The sequence below is a fragment of the Solea senegalensis genome, linkage group LG11 (assembly GCF_019176455.1).
Source record: "Solea senegalensis isolate Sse05_10M linkage group LG11, IFAPA_SoseM_1, whole genome shotgun sequence".
NCBI lineage: Eukaryota > Metazoa > Chordata > Actinopteri > Pleuronectiformes > Soleidae > Solea > Solea senegalensis.
Window position 1 is genome coordinate 25,750,474 of NC_058031.1, and position 22,565 is coordinate 25,773,038.

A 22,565-nucleotide genomic window follows, 5' to 3' on the forward strand; every position below is an offset into this window, starting at 1 on the left:
TCCATTAGAGTTTTTAAGAGTTTTCTTTTCTCCTCATTTTCTGCTTTCTTCGCTCAATATAACAAAGAACTCATTGAAAGTCATTCATTTCGACGTTTGAGAAACACACAAAACTTTATTATATTTTATGCATAAAACAATTAATCCAGACAATAATCAGACAGATTAATCGATTATGAAAATGATCATTATTTGCAGCCCTGTATAATACTACAATGACACTGAGTCGCCAAAGAAAAGTGTGTCGACATGTTTGTTCGCTCTTTTTAATGCTGTCATCTGCCTTCATGTCTCACTTTACCCTCCTCCATCTTCATTTGTTCATCTGTCCGTTATTGTTTTCTGCCGCACCTTCATCTTTGTTACTCCCTGCACCAAAGTCCACAGAGAAAACCAGCGATTTGTTGATGCACTGCTGCACTTCACATGTGTTACTTTCTAATGTCGGGATTAATAATCTCAGCGACACAAACAAGCTAAAATCTCTGGTTTTCTCTCTGGACTTTGGTGCGAGCAGAGTGAGTCAGTGAGTGTTACAGGAACATCACTTTTCAGTGACGAGATAAAGAAGCCGACATGTTCTCTTTTGAAATGCAATGTGAAAAATAAAAAGAAGAAAGATTGATGAAGATAAATGATAGAGAAAGTGACTCTGGAATTCCTCTTTTTCTCTCTTCTGCCAACTTGTCATGGTGATCAGGACGTGAAGAGAATTCCAAGAAATAAGATGAACCGTTTTTTAAACAACCAGCAAGAGACGATTGCTTTAAGCTTCAGCATAGAGTACGTGTGTGTGTGTGTGTGTGTGTGTGCACAGGCGTGCGTGGACCTGCACCTCCATGTCCTCAGGACAGGAACGTCCAACAGTGTCAACATTCAGGTGAACATGATTGACACAGTTTGATTGGTGGGAGGCCCTCCACCTCCGCTCCCCCTCCCCTCCCCTCCCCCTCCACTCCCCCTCGCCGTGGACAGGGTTTGGTGGTAATAACAGACGCAGGTGTGTGGACGCTCGCTGCTCTGTCAGAAGCCACATGAGGGGCCCACACCAAGCATTTGCACGTCAAGACGTCCATCCGTCATTCGTGGAAGACACAGGTTCTTCTACGCTGTTGCTTTTGTTCCTCGTCAGATCGGATTACGTTTGCTTGCCTTTCAGGCGCAGTTTTCTTTCTTTACCTTTCCTTACCTCTCAGGAGAAGCAGTGCATTGTCAGAGATGCTGTCTGGACCTTAAAGGGCCTCAGGTTTGGTCTGTTTGACTCCAGAATTCAGGGTTTCCACGCGGTCCTTGGAACCATGTTGAGATTCAGATGATTGTTGTCGCGTTTACGACGACGCCTACTGTTTCATCGCTGACGCGGTGCTTGACGTACGTCGACTTGGTCTCAGACCCTGGTATACTCGTGCATCAGGGTCCTGTAGTGTCTGACTTCACCATCAGGCGGCAGTATAAGTCTGGTCGCTGGGTTTACGAGACGCATTCCCACCAAAGAAGAAGAGAACGATGCTACAGCTCCCTCGGACAGTTCTGGTTCTAGCGGCTCACAGCTGAAAGGTCCGCCGGTCCGAGGCTCGGATGATTGTCCTTAGCGACGACTTCTTCTGTTGTCAGAGTGTTTTCTCTGCTTGGTGAGTGAGCGTTATGCTCCACCTACTGGTGAGGCGGAAGTTCAGTTCACGCTGTCCACGCACGGCCAACACAATTCACGTCATGAATGTACCGCTAATGTACCGCTAATGTACCGCTAATGTACCGCTCCCAGCTGGAGAAGAGATCCGCAACCGGTATGTTTCAATTCAATTAGGCAAAAGTGTTAGTGAGGTTAGAGTTAAAGAAGTTCCAGGCAATAGGCCTATTCTGACGGGATTAGTTTTACATGGGGAGGTGGAGTGATGTAATAATGATGGTCTATTCGCACAGGATTAGCGTTCTTTTCTGGAGCTTTTTACTCAGCGTCAAAACTGCCGTAATCTCTACTGACATTGTCGGACTAAAATTACTAAAAAGCTCTGGTTATAATTACTCATGTAAAACTGACTAAGGCTAATGACAATAACACGGACTTACCTTGGCCGCGGCGTTCGATCAAATGAGGGCGCCGCGTGATATTTCAGCTTTATTTGAATAATAATGACGGAATAAACCGAGGAAAGGTGAATCGCTGAAGATGTAAGTGCAAGAGAGAGATGGAGCTATGACATCACACAAGAACGCAGGGTTTTAAGATTTCTTTCAGGTCTCTCAAAAATAAAGTATGGTCAAAGTTTTCTCGTGGACTTGTGAAATGAAAAACCCAGTGAGAGGTTGTTGTCACGCGGCCGTTATACCTGGCAGGAAAAGATTTTTGCATTTGATCCGTGTCTGGACTTCATTGTGTGTCCTAAACGTGCTACAGTACATCTGTGATTACAGTGCTTTAGAAATGTAAAGTGCTTTTATAAATACATTCTACAGTTGAAGGAGTTGCTGCCGAACAGTGAAAACCACTTAAACTCAAACTTTCTTATTTTCTAGTTCCACTTAATTTCCACTTTAATGAAGCTTTTGTTATAGACTATTTCATTCATGTGGAAATGTACCACACAGTATCTTTAGTGAACTCTAGCTGCATAATCATGTAAAACCTTTCCTACGTAAGAATCACCTCTGCCTCTAGACTTTATTCAGAGCCTAAAATAACCAGGATCATATATTACATAATTCTTTTCTTGAATTAATAATCAATCAAATTGCGTTTTTTTTATTTAGATTTTACAAAAGGCAAAAACAATACAATTATAAAACAGTGAGCCGCTCTAGAACCATCTCCATCTACCCGCCCACAAACCCACTTCAGGTCAGGACGAGGACAAACAACACACACACACACACACACACACACACACACACATATACCTACTTAAGGAGAAAAAAGTAATAATAATAATTATAATAATAAATAAATAAGATTTTTTTTTTGGAATGGTCATTTTTACATGGTTATTGTCATTTTGCTTTAAATAGCGTATTTCAAATGATTTCCTGTAGAATATCGATAGAATACAGAATATAGTAAATGGTCGTTTGACACATTTTGGGCTTCCTTGCGATTTGAAAATCACAGCAGGCTGCGTTGTATTAATTAAACTTGTATTAATGGTTCAGCCCGACTGTCCGCTGGACGTGGACATGATGATATACACAGTATGGACAGGGAGGACAGGGAGGACATGAGTCATGGTGCTCACGGGGGTGATGATGGACACATTCATGCCGTGTTGAAGGAAACACACAGTGGTCAGGGTTCACTGGTGGCTGGTTTGATCCAGCACACTTCTCACGTCTCGGTCGAGTCACTTCCACGGCCGCGTCGTTGTCAGCTGCTTAATCTCCCTGACGACGGCCTAATTAAGAAAAAACTGGCCCTGGAATCCACAGTGTTTGTCTGTGCCAGCTCCCCCTCCCTGTGGGCCCCCCTCCCTGTGGGCCCCCCTCTCTGTGGGCCCCCCTCTCTGGTCTCTCAGAGCTCTTCACTGCGTTATTCACATGTATCTCACCTTTCTTTAAACTTCTCTCTCTCTCTCTCACTGCGTTCTTTCCCAGGCTCTTTGCCTCCACACTCTTCTTCTCTACTTTGTCTGGTTTCATGGATTTTTCTGTCCTGGTTTATTGTCGACAACACAGACGAAACAAAAAAACGTTAAAAAATAACAATAATCAGAAGGTTCAAGTAGAAAAAGGACAAGTCTTGACTAAACTAAACTGAACGGCAGAAACAGGAAAGCAGAAGATGAAAATGGCTCTATTGCTATTATTGTTTTCCACTTAGTTTATTTTAGTTTATTAGTTAAGTTGACAGGGACCATGTACAGAACCAGGTCTATACCAGAGTTAGCTGAATAGCAGACTAAACATCACAGACAATATCAGTAACAAGACAACAACAACATTTATTTTTTATCATCATGACTAAAACAAGTGTTTATTTCCCTGAACAGGAGTCAGACAAATGCTTCGAGTGTAACTCGGTGCACCGCTACGACTCCTACCACCACAGAAACAGCCATCGCATCGAAAACGTCATCTACCTCATGGACAGGAACGGAGACAACACCTGGTGGCAGTCTGTCAACGGTGTGTGCGTGTGTGTGTGTGCGCTGCTGCTCCACTGCTGCCTCGTGTGGTCACTTTGTGTCACTGAGGTCAATCTGTAAGAAGGATTTCAAACACCAAAGTTACAGAATAATACATTTAAAGTTACTCGTGGAGGCAGCTGTGGATCAACAACTGTGTGATGTGACAGTAAAATCACTGTTTTACTCAATGGACTTGTCTAATGGTGAGATTAACATGGGGACATATTACTAATATAATATAGATTTCATCAGGTGAGCCTTTGTAAAGTGTTTAAAAACCCTTAAAGTGGAGACAGACAATGTCTACAGTCAAGCATCAAGCAGAGAGTGACAGCAGGGGATGAGACTATGATACACTGAAGCTGACTGACAGTCACTTCCTCCACAGGACTGGAGACTGTGAGCATCAGACTGAACCTGGAGGCTGAATTCCACTTCACTCACCTCATCATGAAGTTTAAGGTACACACACACACACACACACACACATTAAAACATTCTTTGTCCTCAAAATCCTCAATGTGACAATTACATGAATTTTGTCAAATAATTGTATGTTTTGTGCAACATTTAAATCATAGAATAGAATAAACCTGTCTCCTGTCTGTTTCTTTTTAAAAGACCATACAACAGTGCTTAATTTACCCTGGTTGCCGTGGTAACCTGCCTACAGATCTGACTCCATGTGAGACCGGGCTCATTGAGTTCACTGCTGTGGTCTGGGCTCTCTAGCCCCGCCCCCAAGTCAGATCTCAGGGAGATGAACGTTTATCACCGTTTATTTTCAATGGAAGAAAATGGCAGAAAACTTTGAGAGTGTCGGAGGAGTGACTGGCGGCAAAAACAGGGAAAACAGGGAAAACAGGGAAAACAGGACTCAGCATTCCCAATGAAGCCGTCTTCAACGATTGTCTGTTTTCTGCATCAGTTCATATTCTGTCCTTTTTCAATGGAAGACAAAAGGCAGAAAAAGTCAAATATTGTGTGAAGTCTAAGCAGGAAACTTTAATTTCTCAGCCGCACACTGTTATTCAGATTCCAAGAACACAGGATGAGATGTTATTGTCCTTGGTGCAAGCATTTCCAAGAGTTCATGAACAAAAGAAAATGATGGGATTCCTTTACTTAGCGTCCTGCTGGTTACTGCGGTGTGTGTGTACAGGTGCAGCGTGATCCATCGACAGAGACCGTGTCACTCAGTTTAATCTTGTTATATAGCATGAATTAGAAAACAAAGACATTCTTTGTGAAATCAGGTGTTCAGAAGCAGTGAGCACGCCACCCCCGTATAGCTAGAATTATATGATCTTTATATGATGGTATTTATATAATTTGGGCACCCAAGGGCAAAAATATAAATTGGCGCCTATGACCATGGGTTTTGTGTTGATTGTTAATGAGAGAAGAGGAAGTGGCGTTGTTTGAGGTGTTGTTGATGTTGAAGATGAGTTTCATAAAATGTTGGGCACGCATCGTTTGGTACCGCTGTTGGGAACGCATCATCAGTAGTGTTTACCTTTGGTTCACAGAGTGTTTCGGCCACTATACACTCTCACCAAAGGCGGCCAGCATACAGTAGGTGGTGTCCCACTTATGTTTGCGTTCCCCAACATCCCATGGGACTATGCACGACAGGGGTGTCACTCTCCCTGAGTGAAGCATTGTTGACCGCATGTCCCTCTCACTTCGGGGCCCAGCTGGGGTCTTTCTTCTTCATCCAGAGCCACTGACTGCCGCCTCCGCTACAGCTCTGCTTACCGACTGCTGGCTCTGGCCCTTAATTCCTAAGTCTTTAAGCATTTTGGTTGTAGATGTTGCCACAAACCCTCTGCAGCCCACCTCCTCTGGACGGACCTCTGTGTTCCAGCCATGAAGCCCTGCATCAGCAGCTAGATTGGAGTAGCGCAGGTGTTTTCGCTCATATGCCTCATCCATGTAGTCCTCCCAGGGTACTGTGAGCTCAATGATATAGACCTTTTTGAGTGAGTGGGACCAGAGCACCATGTCAGGTCTAAGGGTAGTCGTTGCGATCTCCAGAGGAAACACCAGTTGCCGGCCAAGGTCAACTAGCATTTTCCAATTGTGGGCCAAGTGCAGCTGGTCTCGCTCTGATGATGTAGGGCAGCTCTTCAGTGGTTTAAGGTTTAAGGGGGTGTTATAATGTTATTTTCCAGGAACAAAGTTCATCCGGAAGTGATGTGATAGTGGTGGTAGGGCAAGGCTTTTAAGGACTTGGTTGTGACGCCAAGTGGGTCTTCACTATACCACTGGTGAAGATTGACTGGTGTTGGAAGGACGTCAAATGTTGCTCTGATGGAAAAGCTCAAACGCCTTGCTTCCACTCTCTCTCGAGTCCACTGTCCCTGTTTGGCAAGGAAGACTGCCTTGGTCCACCTTGCAGCTTCCTCCTGATGTCATACTTCCTGCGCCACCATTTTACGCCGCTCTGGTGTGGTGACTTTACTCCAGGCAGTACGTTTAGGTGTTAGCCCAAGGCCTCCTCTTCCTTGCTGAACATGACAGACAATGTCATTATGTCTGAGAGCTGCTGTTGCCTCTTTTTCTGGCCTCAAGTAGTCAAGGTTGGTGCGTTTTTGCTCACCACTGGGTCTCGAGATTCATTCAGTGTCATCTGGAGCCTGTTTTTCGCACACTTAACTGGTGAGGGGCAGCTTGAGGACGCTATCGCCATAGAGGCCTATGGTGCTAAGGCACCGTGGAAGTCCCAGCCACTTCTTCAAATACCCTGTGACTCATCTAGGGACCACAGCACCCACGGTAGAAAACCAAACTGTAGACACTTTTCAGGAAGCAGGGTTTTGTCGATGGCCTGCAAGCTACCACTGATGTCTTTGTGCAGCTGTTGCACCTGGTCTTTGTCCTTCAGGCTTGAATTGAATACCACCTTCCAAGGCTTTTTACTGGCTGCTCAGCAACTGTTGGGATTGAGTCATCTCCTATGAAGAATTTCAGGTCCGAGAGTACTCCCTTCACGATAGAGATGCTGCGTGACTTGGATGGTTTGATCTTCATATGGGCCTAGCTGATGTTCTCCTCAAGTTTTCTGAGCAATCTTCTGGTGTATGGGACAGTGGTGGTCAGTGTTGTAATGTCGTCCATGTATGCTCTGAGTGGGGGAAGGCGACAGGCGTTAGAGTCAACTCGCTGTCCAACAACAACCCATTTTGAGGCCAGAGAACCCTGATATTCCTGCCTTCTGTACAGATGTATCGATGTACCCGTTTCTTTTTAAGTACTCCGTCATCCTCTGGGTAATGACGCTGAAAAAGATTTTACCCTCAACATTCGGAAGGGAGATTGGGCAGATGGCTGATGTTCACTGCATCCTTCTCTTGAGGAATCAGGACTCCACCTGCCCTACGCCACACCTTGGGTATTGTCTTCTTTTGCCAAGCCGTTCTCATGAGCTTCCAAAGGAATCTCAAGACTCAAGGAATCTCTGGTGCGTTCTTGTACACCTTGTATGGGACTCCATTTGGACCCGGGGCCGATGCTGTCCTTGCTCGACGAACTGTGTTTTCCACCTCTTTCCAGGTCGGAGGGCTGGTCTCAAAGTGATATTCTGGGGGTTCAATGGGTGGGATATCTGATGGAATAGCCAGGTGTTCATGTTGTTTTGAGTCCAAGTTTGTAATTCTAAGGTGCTCCTCTAGGTCTTTTTTTGTTGTTAGTGTTCCACTTTTTTCTTTTGTGAAGAGACTTTTAAGGAACTTCAAGGGATCTTTGTAGAACCAAGCTCTTGTTTGTTCTCTCTTTCTTCTGAGTTTCCGCAGATTCTCTGCTCTACGGAGGGATGCCAACCGAGTTTTGATGTCGGCCTGAAGTGCCTTAATGGCCCCCTTTTCCAAATCCAAAGCCTTTCCCACTGTTTCCTAAGCTGTCTCGTTTCTTGAACGAGGCACTTGATTTCTTGTTGCCTCCTGGAAACTGGTGGGGTCAGAATCTTTTTTCCGCCTTTTGCTTCTTGCACTCCAAGAAGCAAAAGGCTTCTTGTATTAATAAAGAGATCCAATAGAGAGATTTAAGGTTGTTTTAAGATTTTTCTTCTTCCTGCTCCTTTTTTCGTCATTTTTTTTTCATTTTGTAAAATTGGTAAATGGAAAACAGTAAAGATTAATGAACTGAACTGTTTTTTGTCGATGAAAGCATGAATTAATTCAGTGAAGCTGCAGCAACTTCAGTCGTCTGAGCAGCTCCCAGGTTTGAAGCTCAAACACTGGTTACAAATGTGAGCGCTTTCTCACTCATGTCTAAAAACAACCTGTATATACTCGCTAATTTCACTGTAAAAGAGGATTCTGCTGCGACCACAGTTTACACAAAGTGAACAAAGATCAAACACTTCAAAGATACAAACTTCTTTTATATTTGAATGTGTATTTTTCCAGCCCAGGTGCTCACCTGTCTGTCTGCATCTGTGTTTGTTTTGGACACAGCGGCAATTATCCGACATTAATCCATCATCATCAGATTATTATTATGAATGAAGCAAACATGGCTGAATCTTCTCCTGTAATCCTGATGTGATTTCTGTTCCGTCTCTGTGTCTGTGTCTCTGACTGTGTCTCTGTGACTGTGTCTGTGTGTCTCTGTCTCTCTGTGTCTTTGTGTCTCTGTCCTCCTCCTCAGACTTTCCGCCCCGCGGCGATGATCATCGAGCGGTCAGCTGACTTTGGCCGCACGTGGCGCCCTTACCGTTACTTTGCCTCTAACTGCACCAGGATGTTTCCCGGCATCGCCGCCAACGGCCTGCATCACATCAACGACATCATCTGCGAAGAGCGCTACTCCGACATTGAGCCTTCTACGAATGGAGAGGTAAACGATCACAAATGCACAAATTATCAGACAAAACTTTCAGATCTGCGTTGAGTCGTATAAGGGCGTCTTGTCATGTCTGCACATATTCGATAATATGCTTAATTTTGCTGTTAGACAGACTTTTCTGACCAGAAACTGGACTTTTTGTTGCTCTGTAAACTGCTCACGCACCTGCACCAAAGTCCATAGAGAAAATCACGATTTTACTTCTCAGCGTTCAGGATTTGTTCCTTCTCTGCTGCCTCCATCAGTTAGTGTAAATATGTTATTTGGTGACTTATGTGTTTGAAAACCTTAATTCAGATTAAATGTAGTGACACAAACTTACCAAACGAGGCAGCAGTAGAGCAGCAGCTCCTGTGTCACTGTGAGCTAAAATCCTTGATTTTCTCTATGGACTCTGGTGTGAGCGTGAGCTGCCAGTAAATGTCTTTTATCCCCAGAATCGAATAGGATTTTCTTTCTCTGTCAGTTTCTCCTGTTGAATAATAATCCTGTTTTCCTATTCAAGGTTATTTATAAAGTTTTGGATCCTGCCATTCACGTGAAAGACCCCTACAGCCTGGACATTCAAGGTCAGTGAAAGCATTCAAACTCTGTGTTTCAGTGCTTTTCTATCACCGTGATATTACCAGATGGAGGATCAAGGTTTTCCTGATCATTCTGTGATTATATTAATGTTAAAAGGAGACGTTAGGGCTGGGGTTCTCAAACTCAAATGACCAATGAGCATCTAGTCTGGTCTGGAGGGGTCAGCCAACTAAAAAAGTCCAAAAAATAAAGATAAAACCATATTTAAGGTGCAAAAATGGATCTATAAGTGAGAAAAACTAGTTTGATATTAAGTGGCGGGTGACATGTAATTGATCGGTGGGGAGATCGCACAAGTTTGCGACCTCTGCTTTAGCAGAATCTGCCCCAAAATGGTTCAATGACACAAAATCTCTCCCCCGTTCCTTCCTTCACCGCCACAGAACTCTTACGAATCACCAACCTGCGCATCAACTTCACCAAGCTCAACACTCTGGGCGACGACCTGCTGGACCGACGCTTCGACGTCCTGCAGAAATATTACTACGCCCTCTACGAGCTGGTGGTCAGAGGGAGCTGCTTCTGCTACGGTCACGCCTCCGAGTGCGCTCCGGTGCCAGGGGTCGACGCCCGCGAGCTCGGCATGGTCAGTTCTTTGGACATGAGCGCTTAAGTCTAGGATGATGGAAGGACTTGTATTCTGCTGTTAGACGGAAGTTTGATCAACGGTTCACTCCTGCACCGAAGTCCATAGAGAAACCAGTGTTTTCAGCTCACACAGGAATAAGAGCTGCTGTTGTGTTGTTGTTGTGTTGCTGCCACTTCTGGCAAGTTTGTGTCACTTGTGGTTTTCTCTATGGACTTTGGTGTGTGGAGAGTTGTGCGTCTACATATCTATTTACGATGTTTACCTTTCTATCAACATCGTGATGTGGCAGAATACGGAGAAGAATAGCGACAGAAAATAATGATGCTTCTCAAATTTCTGCATCTAACTGCATCGTTCTTGCTGTGTTCAGATCCACGGTCGCTGTGTCTGCAAACACAACACTGAGGGCCTGAACTGTGAGCGCTGCCAAGACTTCCACAACGACCTGCCGTGGAGACCAGCAGAGGCAGAAAACCCACACACGTGCAGAGGTCAAACACACACACACACACACACACACACACGAAATGAAAGCTCATAAAAACAAACTGAAGTCTGTGTTAGTTTGTAAACAGGAGCTAAAAACGATGATGTTCTCAATGGGATTTGGTGCAGGAGAGAGTGAGGGTTACAAACTTCAGTTTCCTGCTATAAAATGGTGTCTAACAGTGACATAAACATCAGTGGATAAATTCTTAACATCATAAGGTCATAAAAGTTTGTTTTAATTCAGTAATTGTATTTCACAACATATTTTTTCTTCAATATCAATCAGTATATTGTATCAATAATAGTTGGATTTTACATTTTAAAATGTTTTCACTCTGGAACAAAAGTCGGAGAAATCTCACATTTTCTGACATTTATCATGAAAAATAAGTATGAAAAAGTTTTTTTTGGCCTCCAGGAACCTGAATTACTATTTTAAATGGGTTAATAAACCTGTAGTAAATAACATGTGTCCTTGCAAATGTCCAACATCTGTCCCAGACATTCTGTCCAGTGTGTGCTGTAGTAAAGATACTAGTAATAATATTCTTTCCCATTTGACTGAAAATTGTGGATATTCTTCACATTAATGTCATTTCTTTACAAATCTTTCTATATTTGTGTATGTTTTAGTGTGATTTCAGGACAATCTTGGACAGAACAGGATAGATATTGTTATGCGCGACTGTTTGCATAAATATTCCCTGAAAATATTCAATCCATTGATATCATTGATGTCAGTTATAATTTAAGATATGGGTGAATTAGCGTTATCTGCAGAGTAATAAAGAGATCTTGTGTCTTGTTTCGTGCAGAGTGTAACTGTAACAGCCACTCAAACCAGTGTCACTTCGACATGGCGGTGTTCTTGTCCACGGGGAACGTCAGCGGCGGCGTGTGTGACAACTGTCAGCACAACACCGTCGGCCGCAGCTGTGACACGTGCAAACCTTTCTACTACAAAGATCCTTTCAAGGACGTCAGAGACCCGCGAGTCTGCGTCGGTGAGTTTCATTTCATTCATTTATTAACCAGAACATTATGATCCTGATTCTTGCTGCCGCTTTGGGGGGATGCAACCTTTAAAGTATTCAGACAAAGTAGTAGTAAACTCACAAGCCCCTCCCCCCTCCCTGTTCCCCCTCCTCCTTCCAAACACCTGTCTCTAACTGTCCAAAATGGGTGAAAGACAGAGTAAACAGCACGTTTTAAAGTTGTCCTATTTCAAGAACGGTGGATGATCGAGAGTAAATGTTTGGTGTGTGACGTCACGAGGTTTCAGCAGCTCCCACATTCAAATCTGTGTCAATGACAGAGAAATGACAGTTCACCCTGTCACCCTCAGCTTCATTTAAAAAACACTCGGTGCTTTTCAGTTATTTTAAGAAAAACTGCAAATCATATGAAAATGAAAACAACGCACAGGGTTAGACGACAACCACAGCAACGTTGTTATGTAAATAAAACTGTGAAGGTTCACACACAATCATTCTAAAATTACATTACATGTCGTTTAGTACACGCTTTTATCCAAAGTGACTTACAGTGGAATAGAGTACAATCAGTCAGGGGTGGAGTCGAACATGCGTCCAAGATGTCTTTTCTCACACAGGGACCGGTCTTAACCACTGAGCCACTGCACCCCCTAAAACCTGAAAATGTACAAAAAAAAAGTACAAAACTTAAACTGCGATTGTATAAAAAGTGTAATATGTGTCAAAACTTAGATTTCGGTGAGAAAAGTCTCAAGTCTTATGACCACACCGCGAGGCTCCACATTGGGCTGGGACCATTTCCCATTCATGTGTATGTGGAAATTATTCGCATTTTTTTGCAGTTTTTGTCACCATGGTTACTCGAAACGCTTAGCAAAGCCATAGCACACAGCGCTCAAAGTGCACATTTCGATATTGGACGCGTACAAACTTTTGTCGGAAGAAGAAGAAGATGATGAATATGTGACTGTGTATTTGTGTATTTGTACAAATGTACATACGTGTAATGTACAGTTTCCCACTCTCCCTCTGACCTCCAGCGTGCGACTGTGACCCCGTGGGCTCGCTGGAAGGAGGCGTGTGTGACAGTCACACGGACCCAGAGATGGGCATGATCTCAGGACAGTGTCGCTGCAAAGCTAACGTGAAAGGAACGCGCTGCGACGACTGCAAGGAGGGACATTACGGACTCAGCTACAACGACCTGCTGGGCTGCCAACGTACGTACACCCATGGTTCTCAATCTGCGGGGCGTGTAGCACCAGTGGACCCACAGCAAGCTACACAAACCCGTATCAGGCTGACCATTGTGCCTGTGTGTGTGTGTGTGTGTGTGTGTGTGTGCTCCTCCCACAGCGTGTAACTGCGACCCTCGTGGCATCATAATGATGGGAGCTCCCTGTGATCAGATCAGCGGAGACTGTTCCTGCAAACGATACGTCACTGGTCGTTACTGTGACCGGTGTCTGGTGAGTGACCGCTCCTTTAATCCTGGGATTATCTAAAAGAAAGTTGTTGAGCTTTCAAATCATTCTCTGCTCTGAGACGGAAAACTTTCACTTCCATTCATTTGGACTAATGAAAGCATTATCCCGAACCATAACCATAACCATAACCATAACTAGTTAATGCCTAACATGAGCCTTAACCATAACTAGTTAATGCCTAACATGAGCCTTAACCCTGACTAGTTAATGCCTAACATGAACCTTAACCATAACCATAACTAGTTAATGCCTAACATGCCTTAAACCTAACCCTAACTAGTTAATGCCTCACATGAACCTTAACCATAACCCAAACTAGTTAATGCCTAACATGAGCCTTAACCCTAACTAGTTAATGCCTAACATGCCTTAACCCTAACCCTAACTAGTTAATGCCTAACATGAGCCTTAACCTAACTAGTTAATGCCTAACATTAACCTAACCTAACTAGTTAATACCTAACATGAACCTTAACCATAACTAGTTAATGCCTAACATGAGCCTTAACCCTAACCCTAACTAGTTAATGCCTAACATGAGCCTTAACCATAACTAGTTAATGCCTAACATGAACCTTAACCATAACTAGTTAATGCCTAACATGAGCCTTAACCATAACCCTAACTAAGTTAATGCCTAACATTAACCATAACTAGTTAATGCCTAACATGAGCCTTAACCTAACTAACTAGTTAATGCCTAACATGAGCCTAATAACCTAACATGAGCCTTAACCTAACTAACTTAATGCAACATGACCCTTAACCCTAACTAGTTAATGCCTAACATGAACCTTAACCATAACTAGTTCATGCCTAACATGAGCCTTAACCCTAACTAGTTAATGCCTAACATGAACCTTAACCATAACTGTAACTCAAATCTTAGCCCTAAATTAAAGAAAAAAAAGAATAAAAGGTCCTTGAAAGTTTTTGAAAATGGTCCTAAATAGACATGTTGTCATTGAAAGTGCTTGAGTTTTGTGTCAGTGCAGTTGATATTGAGGTAAATGTCTCTCATATCTCATATCACCTGCTGTTGCTTGGACAAACAAGGAGACATCATTACTTAATGGTCTTGTGGACACTGTCCACTGCCCTCCACATCTTAAGCCGTGTCAGCACATTCAGTCTTGGGGCGTTGGTCCTGGAAAGTCCTTAAACCCTGTGTTGATGTTGTTGTTGTTGTTGTTGTTGTTGTTGTTGTTGTTGTTGTTGTGACTCCTGACACTTCTTCCTTCTCTGCTGCAGCCTGAATACTGGGGGCTCAGTAACGACCTGGCCGGCTGCCGACCGTGCGACTGTGACTTCGGTGGCGCCGTCAACAACAGGTACGACGATCCTCCTGATTTATGAGACGGTGACACGAGCAGGAGTTTGTTTCATTTCATAAATATAAATATTTATATACAAAAAAAAACAGACAATACCATATTATATTTATATTATAGAAGTACGTTGTAAACTTTGACCTTTGACCTGTCGCGTCAGGTGCATGATGGAGAGCGGCCAGTGTGAGTGCAGGAGACATCTGATGGGTCGACAGTGTTCTGAGGTGCAGCCCGGATACTTCTGCGCCCCGCTCGACTTCTACAAGTACGAGGCTGAACACGCCACAGGACACTCGCCCGGTGACCCCGTGCTGCCGGTAAGAACCGCAGCGCCCCCGCTGTTCACTGCAGATCAGTGTGGCGTGTGAGAGAAACAGCGCGACTCAAACTTCAGTTTGCAGCTAGAAAACGATGTTTTATGTCAAGATTAAGCAATAAACATATTTTTTAAAGATGGCACTGACTGAACTAGGCATACATTTTATTAGGTGAGCCTTTTGTTGATGTTTATTTATGTTCATTTCTTAAATATGAATATGTTCTGGTTTATTTGCTCCTCTTCTGTAACAGTAACATTCAGATTTTTGGGAAACACTTGTCGATATTTTCCACCATTTTATTTGCATTTAATCAATAAAACATGATGAAGAGATTAGTCAGTATAATAAAATAATGTAGTGTAATTTTCATACACAGCATATGTCCATATTTCTGTTGACACCACGTTATTCTGACCATGCTGCAGTTGTGTGTCCCTGGATTATCAACCCTTGTTATCAGAAAGTGTATGGAGGTGAAAGACTTAACCAGCACTACCTGAAGTTACGCACTACAGCTTTAAACCAGTAAATGTGGGCGTTTCTAGAAAAAAAGAAGCTAATTTAATATTTGATTATTTGTTGAATATTCAAATATTCTACAATTTCTACAAGTGAAAGTAATTCAGGGTTCTCTACGGCGTGTGTAGCTCACGAGATGCATTCAAAGACCCTGGTAAATGTTCATCACTTTTGTGGGATCCACAGCGTGTTGAGCTCATACTGTGTTCACATGGGATTAGGGGATTATGCATGATGACACTGTGATGAAGATGATCTCCCTCCAAACACTGTGACAAGCCTGTTCCTGCTGTCACAGACTAATCACTCTGCCCCTCTAACTCCTCTCTATCCTCTGCCATCGACTCACAGTCTCACATTCTTTCCTTTTTCTGTCACTTTCTGTCTCTTCCATCTTCACCTCCCCACCAGTGAGGGAGGAGGAGGTGAGGCGAGGCTCCTTCTCCCTCTCCGGCCTCTCTCCACTTCCCCATTCAGCCCTTCAGGCAAGTTCAGACAGTCAGTGACAGGAATGTGTTCAAAAAAAACTGTTGACTTCAGGACGTGAAGTGAAGACGTGACATGAGACACACAAACATGTCTCATGGTCTCATGGTCACTGTGTGGAAGGTTTTGCTGAAGTGTATAAAAGTGTAAAAGTAAATCTGATCTCAGTCACTGAACTAAAGGCTCACATAATAAAATCTATACTGGCGTAAGTGTATGACAATTTCCTCGACACAATGTTACACAATGTGACACAATGTTACACAATGTGATACAATGTTACACAATGTGACACAATGTGATACAATGTGACATGTTGTATGAGTGTGTAGTTTGTAAACGTGGTTTTTTTGTATGTAATCATTAAAAAATAGTTTTCTCTCCATGTACCCTCTCACCTATCTTCTCTCCTTGTGTCTCTCTCCACTCTCCTTTTTCGTCTCCTTGTCTCCACTCTTCTCTCCTTGCCTGCTCTTTCTTCTCTCCTGTGTGCTCTCCTTGTGTCCTCTTTCCACCTCTTGTCTCATTTCCTCACCCCCCCTCCTCTTCTTGTCTCATCTCTTCTCTCCTTGTCTACTCTTTTCTCTCCTTGGGTCCTCTCTCCTCTCCTCTTCTTGTCTCATCTGTTCTCTCCTTATCTCCTCTCTCCTCACCCCTCTCCTCTCCTTGTCTACTCTTTTCTCTCCTTCTCCTCTCTTCTCTCCTCTCCCCTTTCCTCTTCTTGTCTCATCTGTTCTTTTCTTGGGTCCTCACTCCTCTCCCCTCTCCTCTCCTTCTATCCTCTCTTCTCTCCTTGGGTCCTCTCTCCTCTCCCCCTCCTCTTCTTGTCTCATCTGTTCTCTCGTTGTGTCCTCTTTTATTGCCTCTCTCCTCTCCCTCCTCTTCTTGTCTCATCTCTTCTCTCCTTGTCTACTCTTTTCACTCCTTGGGTCCTCTCTACTCTCCCCTATCCTCTTCTTGTCTCATCTCTTCTCTCCTGTCCTCTCTCCACCTCTTGACTCATTTACTACTTCTTCTTGTCTCATCTCTCTCCTTGTCTACTCTTTTCACCTTGGGTACTCTCCCTCCCCCTCTTCTTGTCTCATCTCTTCTCTCCTTGTCTACTCTTTTCACTCCTTGGGTCCCTCTCCTCTCCCCTCTCCTGTTCTTGTCTCATCTCTTCTCTCCTTGTGTACTCTTTTCACTCCTTGGGTCCTCTCTCCTCTCCCCTCTCCTCTTCTTGTCTCGTCTCTTCTCTCCTTGTCTACTCTTTTCTCTTTGTATCTCCTCTCTCATCTGTTCTCTCCTTGTGTCCTCCCTCCTCCTCTTGTCTCCTCTGTCCTCTCAGGGTAAAGTCCGTCCTCAGGCAGAGACAGACTGCGTTGAACACCTCAGTAACCAGCTGAGGCGTCACCGGCGTCACCGTCGCATCACAGACTCACAGCAGCATCGAGCGGCGCTGAGACGAATCCGCCAGCTTCAGCAAACAGTGAGATGTTTATTTTAGTCATTTACTCATTTATGTTAATACAGTTATTTTCACTACATGACAAAAACATTACACACATGACTAAATGTAATATTACAGAAGCATCACAAGAACGTGTTTGAATGTCAGAAAAGACATTATAAACTTTTTAAAACACAAACGTTAACTTACCGTAAATGTCACAGTGACAGTGAGGAAAAGTTACATAGTGTTGCTTTAAGTTGAACTAAGTTAGTGGTGATTCTCTCATTATATAATTAGAACTTCACTTCTGTGTCTCTGTGTGTCTCTCCCTGTCTCTCTCTGGGTCTCTCTCTCTCTGTGTCTCACTGTGTCTCTCTCTCTCTGTGTTGCTCTCTATGTGTCTCACTGTGTCTCTCTCTGTGTGTCTCTCTCTGTCTCACTGTGTCTCTCTCTGTGTCTCACTGTGTTGCTCTCTATGTGTCTCACTATGTCTCTTTCTCTTGTGTCTCACTGTATCTCTCTCTCTTGTGTCTCACTGTGTCTCACTGTGTCTCTCTCTCGTGTCTCTCAGCCGGACGTGAGAACCGTCCACAGGGAACACTCTCTGAGCCATATGGTGACGTGGACCGGACCCGGGTTTGCACGGGTCAAAGACGGCGCTGGCCTGGTGTTCACCGTCGACAACGTCCCCTACGCCATGGAGTATGACATCATGATCCGCTACGAAGCCGAGGTCAGTGAGCGCCGAGGACGTGAGCTGTGAGACTAACGAGTTAAAAAATTATTCATGGTCGAGTTTAAGGTGCAGTGGGTTCAAAGGTCAGAGGATAAATCCTGAAGAAGTTAAATTCCATCTCACGTCGTTTTATTTACATTAAACTGAAAGTTTATCATTGAATATCAGTAATGTCAAAGGAATCCTGTCTACTGTAGCTTTAACTGAAGCTTTCCTGAACTCAGCTTTGTTTGTGTGTGTGTGTGCGTGTGTGTGTGTGTGTGTGCGTGTGTGTGTATAGTCCACAGAAGACTGGGAGGCCATGGTCAGTATTTCCTCAGTCCAGCTGCCCTCAAGTCTCCGCTGTGGAAACCTTCTACCGACTGAACAGATCTACACTGTGACACTGCCACACCGCAGCAGGTACCACAGTGTGTGTGTGTGTGTATACAAGCCTAAGATTTGTGGTGAGGCATTAACCCTGCCCGCAGGTGCTCCTTTGGTAAATTGCCGTGGGAATAACACACAACTCCTTATATGGACATGATGGTGGGTGTGTGTTCATAGGTCACGTCTTCTACTTAAGTGAAAGTTGTTATTATTAATTATTTCTGTTCATAAAAATGAGTCAAGCGAACTTTGAACTTTGACGTAAGTGCAAATTTCACAAATTCAATCTGATTTTAAAATGTTTTCAGTACTTTTTGCTTCGGTGTGTTTATATAGTTGAAAAAAGGAGGATATTAGACACTCTATATCACACATTGTTATTGTCTCTGTATATTTGTTTTTACATAGTGATGGAAACAATCAGCCTAAATGCTCTGTGTTCTAAGGGTGAACTGGAGGAGAGATAACACTTTGTCTGGACATGTCCAAATGAATCAGGACAATGCGTTTCAACACTCACATTATTGCATTACTTGTCTTCCTCATGGGGACAAACATCACGTCTCCATAATGTATACCACTACATTTTAAGGTAAAGACATGCTGTGTGGTTAGGTTGAGGTTATAGTGAGGGTGAGGGTTAGGTCAGTAGTAGTTATGGTTATGGTGGGGAAATGAATGTAAGTCAGTAATAATGGACTGAAACTGTAAATACAAGCACATGCGTCAGTCATGTCACAGTGTTCTGGTGTTTATTCAACTGTTTTTCCTAAGAACAGTAACTGTGGCCTGAAGACAACAATTCAGAGAGTACACGCGTGTGTTTCTTATCTCATAAACACTGACCTTGTCAGGACCAGTAGTCCTCACAGAGACCAAAACCTGGTCTCAATGAGGCAGAACCTCATTTCTGAGGAACTAGTTAAAGCCCAAGATTTGAAGTTAAGGTTAGGATTAGGCATTAACTGATTATGGTTAAGGTAAGGGATAAGGCTTTTGTTAGGTGTGTGTGTGTTCCTGTCTCTGAAGGATTTGTATCAGGTGTTGATCTGGCCTGTGTTTTGTTTTACAGCTCAGGGAAAGAGAAAAAAAATAAAAATGTCATCATTCCATTGTTATCTGTTGAACGTGTCCCGGCCTGTGTTGCTCTCAGTGTGTGTGTGTGTGTGTGTGTGGGTGTGTGAGCCACACACTCATATTTCTATTCTTATTCCACTGCAAGCCTGAGGCACAAAGTCTGTGTCATACCATGCCAGGCGTTTTGGTTACTGATAATTACAGAGTTAGAAAAAATAAACCACAGTCTGTTTGAGACGAACTCTGTGCACTTGGTTTAGGTTTGGTTGGTTTTGTCCTGACTTTAGCTGGACTACTGTCCTTAAACCAAGTATATGAGAGTCTCCTGTGAGCTCTACAGACTTCTTCCACTGGTGTTGCAGCTCCTGGATGTCCTTGGTATAGAAGCTTTCATCAATAGTCAAAACATTTGCCTTTCCACTGCATGGACTGTGTTTTTGTCTCTGTCTTGGTGGTGGATCCAGGAAACTCAGCTGGATCTGCACTCCTGTTGTTCTCCTGTGACATGACCAGCTGTTCACAAACCTTAGACATTCCAAGTTCGTCCTGCAGATGTTCCCTACTCCTTCTTGTGAGATGCTTACAACGTTGACTATCATGATTAAGAGTCAAACAGCTGTCATCCGTGAATTCAGCTGCCCATTATTAGACAGTTGATAAGGCTGGAGCATCATCCGCTAATGGAGCAACTATGTCAGCATGTTCTTGGGGGCTAAAATGTACTGATATTCTTAGTCCTCAATTAGCGATCAAGCGAGGGTTTATCTGGAAGGAAACGATGCAGTTAGTATCAGGAAAGGTTGGATTTAATACATGCCAAGTTTTATTGCTCTGGTATTAATCCTTCTCAGTCAGCCAAGGAATTTTCCAGCCAAACCTCATCCAAGCATGGTTTGGAACGGTAAAGCCCTCAGTCAGGCTCACTCACGTTTGTCTCAACAAGACGTCAAGTTTTGTATGAGAATAGACTTTTGTATGAGAATAGACTGCGGACGTTGAAGAAACACAAGTCGCAAGGGACTGACACTTTTCTGTCTGCTAATCAGCAGACTGTTGTGGGTCTAGCTCCAACTGTACTGTACCATTTCTCGACCCCCAAGGGAGGGTACCAAAAAAATGGAACAGTTGGGGCCAGTTGTTTTGGTACTATTTCTAATGGAACAATATGTACCGAACCGTTACACCTGGGGGAAACACGGCGTATGCTCCCTTTTAGCCTGTTACTTTAATTGTTTTCCATTTGAACCAAAACAACTTTATTTGCTGGTTAGCTCATACTATGTCATACCATTCTGTTTCTTTATACCATCCATTAACTTCAAAATATATATGGAGATCATGGAGAACATGGAGAACACGGAGAACATGGAGATAAAAAGATCATGAGAACATGGAGATCATGGAGATCATGGAGATAATAGAGATCATGGAGAACATGGAGATCATAAAGATCATGGAGAACATGGAGATCATGGAGATCATGAGATCATGGAGTCATGGAGATCAGGAGAACATGGAATCATAAAGATCCGGAGAACATGGAGATCATGGAGATCATGGAGAACATCATGAATCTGGAGATCATGGAGAACAGCAATCATGGAGAACATGGAGATCATGGAGATAATAAAGATCATGGAGATCATAGACATCATGGAGATCATGGAGAACATTGAGAACATGGAGAACATGGAGAACATGGAGATCATGGAGAACATGGAGATCATAGAGATCATGGAGAACATGGAGATCATGAAGCCATGACTTGACAACACATGACTGACTACGCTATGTCATAAGAAAGCCACATATTTCAAACAAGATGATTTTTTTTCCTACGCGTCGTTCCCATCAGCGGAAGAAAGGAAGGCGAGAAACAGAGAGAGTGAAAATAGAGAAACCTGTCGAGAGCAAATCATGGCACGTGTGACTGAACCTGTTCCTGTTTCTGACAGATATATCCAGACGCCGCGGCCCTTCTGCTTCGAGCCCAGCAACCGATACGTGATCGCCATCCGCTTCCAGCGACACGGCGTCTCGCACCGTCATCTGACCGCCTTCATCCTCATCGACTCGGTGAGTGACAGTTATCACCCTCGTTATCCAGCCGTCACTGGAGAAACTAATCGTGACATGTCTGCTTCTCGTAGTGATCTGTCACAGTATCTCACCAGAAATAGACTTTGGCAGACATTGACCTTTTACAACCTAACCTGAGTAAAAGCTAAAGTATACGATATTTACTTAATTATCAAAAGTTCTTTCAACTGGAGGATTGTGGGTTTGATTCCCAGCTCCGGCCAAGTCTATGTGTGTCCTTGGGCAAGTCACTTAACCCCCACGTTGGTCGTGACGTCCAAATACAGACCAACTCTTCTTCAGATTTCATAAAGATAGTTAGGCAGCCTTTTCTTGACTTTAAATGTCATTTCATCAAAGTCCAGAGATAAAATGAGTGATTTTAGCTCACTGCTGCTGGTCTACTGCTGCCTCGTGTGGTCAGTTTGTGTCACGGAGGTAAATCTGGACACCGAAATTAACAAAAGAACACATTTAAAGTTAGTGACGGCGGATCAACAACTCCTGTGAGCTGTGATGTGAAAATGGGCTTTGATGCAGAGAGGGACTGGGTTTAAAAAGCGGCACAAAACTTAAATTTCTAGTTGGAAAAAGCTGCCACAAACATATTTTCTGTCCTCAGTGGACACAAATCTGCACTTTTTCATCACTTTTTAAAATTCAATTTGAACTTCTCTATGGCTTTATGGTAAAAATCCCACATATTTAAAGATGTTAAAGTCATATCTTTAACTGTTAGCTGTGCAATATTTACAATAACTATCCCATAATAATCCTCATCTGTCTGATGAAACACAGACTTTTTGAATCCAGCAGAATATACACATACAAATGGCACTGTTTATTTATTCTTTTTTTTTCTTTCTTTTTTTTACCCAAATAGCTGGTTTTGATCCCCAAATACACGGAGCTACCTGGTTTCCTGGGTAACGAGCCGGAGGCGGAGCAGAGGCGCGAGGAGATGATCCGCTACATGTGTCTGGATTCCTTCATGATCACACCGATGCCCGCTCTGGCCGAGATGTGCTCCAAACTCATCTGCAGCATCTCGTCCATCATTCACGATGGCGCTCTGCGTACGTACACAAGAGTGAGGAGAGGAGAA

The 22,565-nt window shown here is 43.5% G+C and overlaps 1 protein-coding gene across 2 annotated transcripts in view; it reads left to right on the top strand.

Annotated features, from left to right (window-relative positions):
* The window catches only part of lamb2l (laminin, beta 2-like), a 60,373-nt gene that overhangs the window by 23,923 nt on the left and 13,885 nt on the right, over positions 1-22,565 (top strand). For both annotated transcript variants that reach the window (XM_044038384.1, XM_044038385.1), the window contains exons 4-19: positions 3,981-4,116; positions 4,507-4,580; positions 8,769-8,957; positions 9,472-9,535; positions 9,935-10,137; positions 10,511-10,631; positions 11,445-11,633; positions 12,665-12,844; positions 12,981-13,093; positions 14,363-14,442; positions 14,603-14,759; positions 17,095-17,235; positions 17,771-17,932; positions 18,216-18,337; positions 21,337-21,457; positions 22,344-22,536. In XM_044038384.1, the coding sequence (XP_043894319.1) occupies positions 3,981-4,116; positions 4,507-4,580; positions 8,769-8,957; positions 9,472-9,535; positions 9,935-10,137; positions 10,511-10,631; positions 11,445-11,633; positions 12,665-12,844; positions 12,981-13,093; positions 14,363-14,442; positions 14,603-14,759; positions 17,095-17,235; positions 17,771-17,932; positions 18,216-18,337; positions 21,337-21,457; positions 22,344-22,536 (2,245 nt within the window). The remainder of the gene's footprint in view (positions 1-3,980; positions 4,117-4,506; positions 4,581-8,768; positions 8,958-9,471; positions 9,536-9,934; positions 10,138-10,510; positions 10,632-11,444; positions 11,634-12,664; positions 12,845-12,980; positions 13,094-14,362; positions 14,443-14,602; positions 14,760-17,094; positions 17,236-17,770; positions 17,933-18,215; positions 18,338-21,336; positions 21,458-22,343; positions 22,537-22,565) is intronic.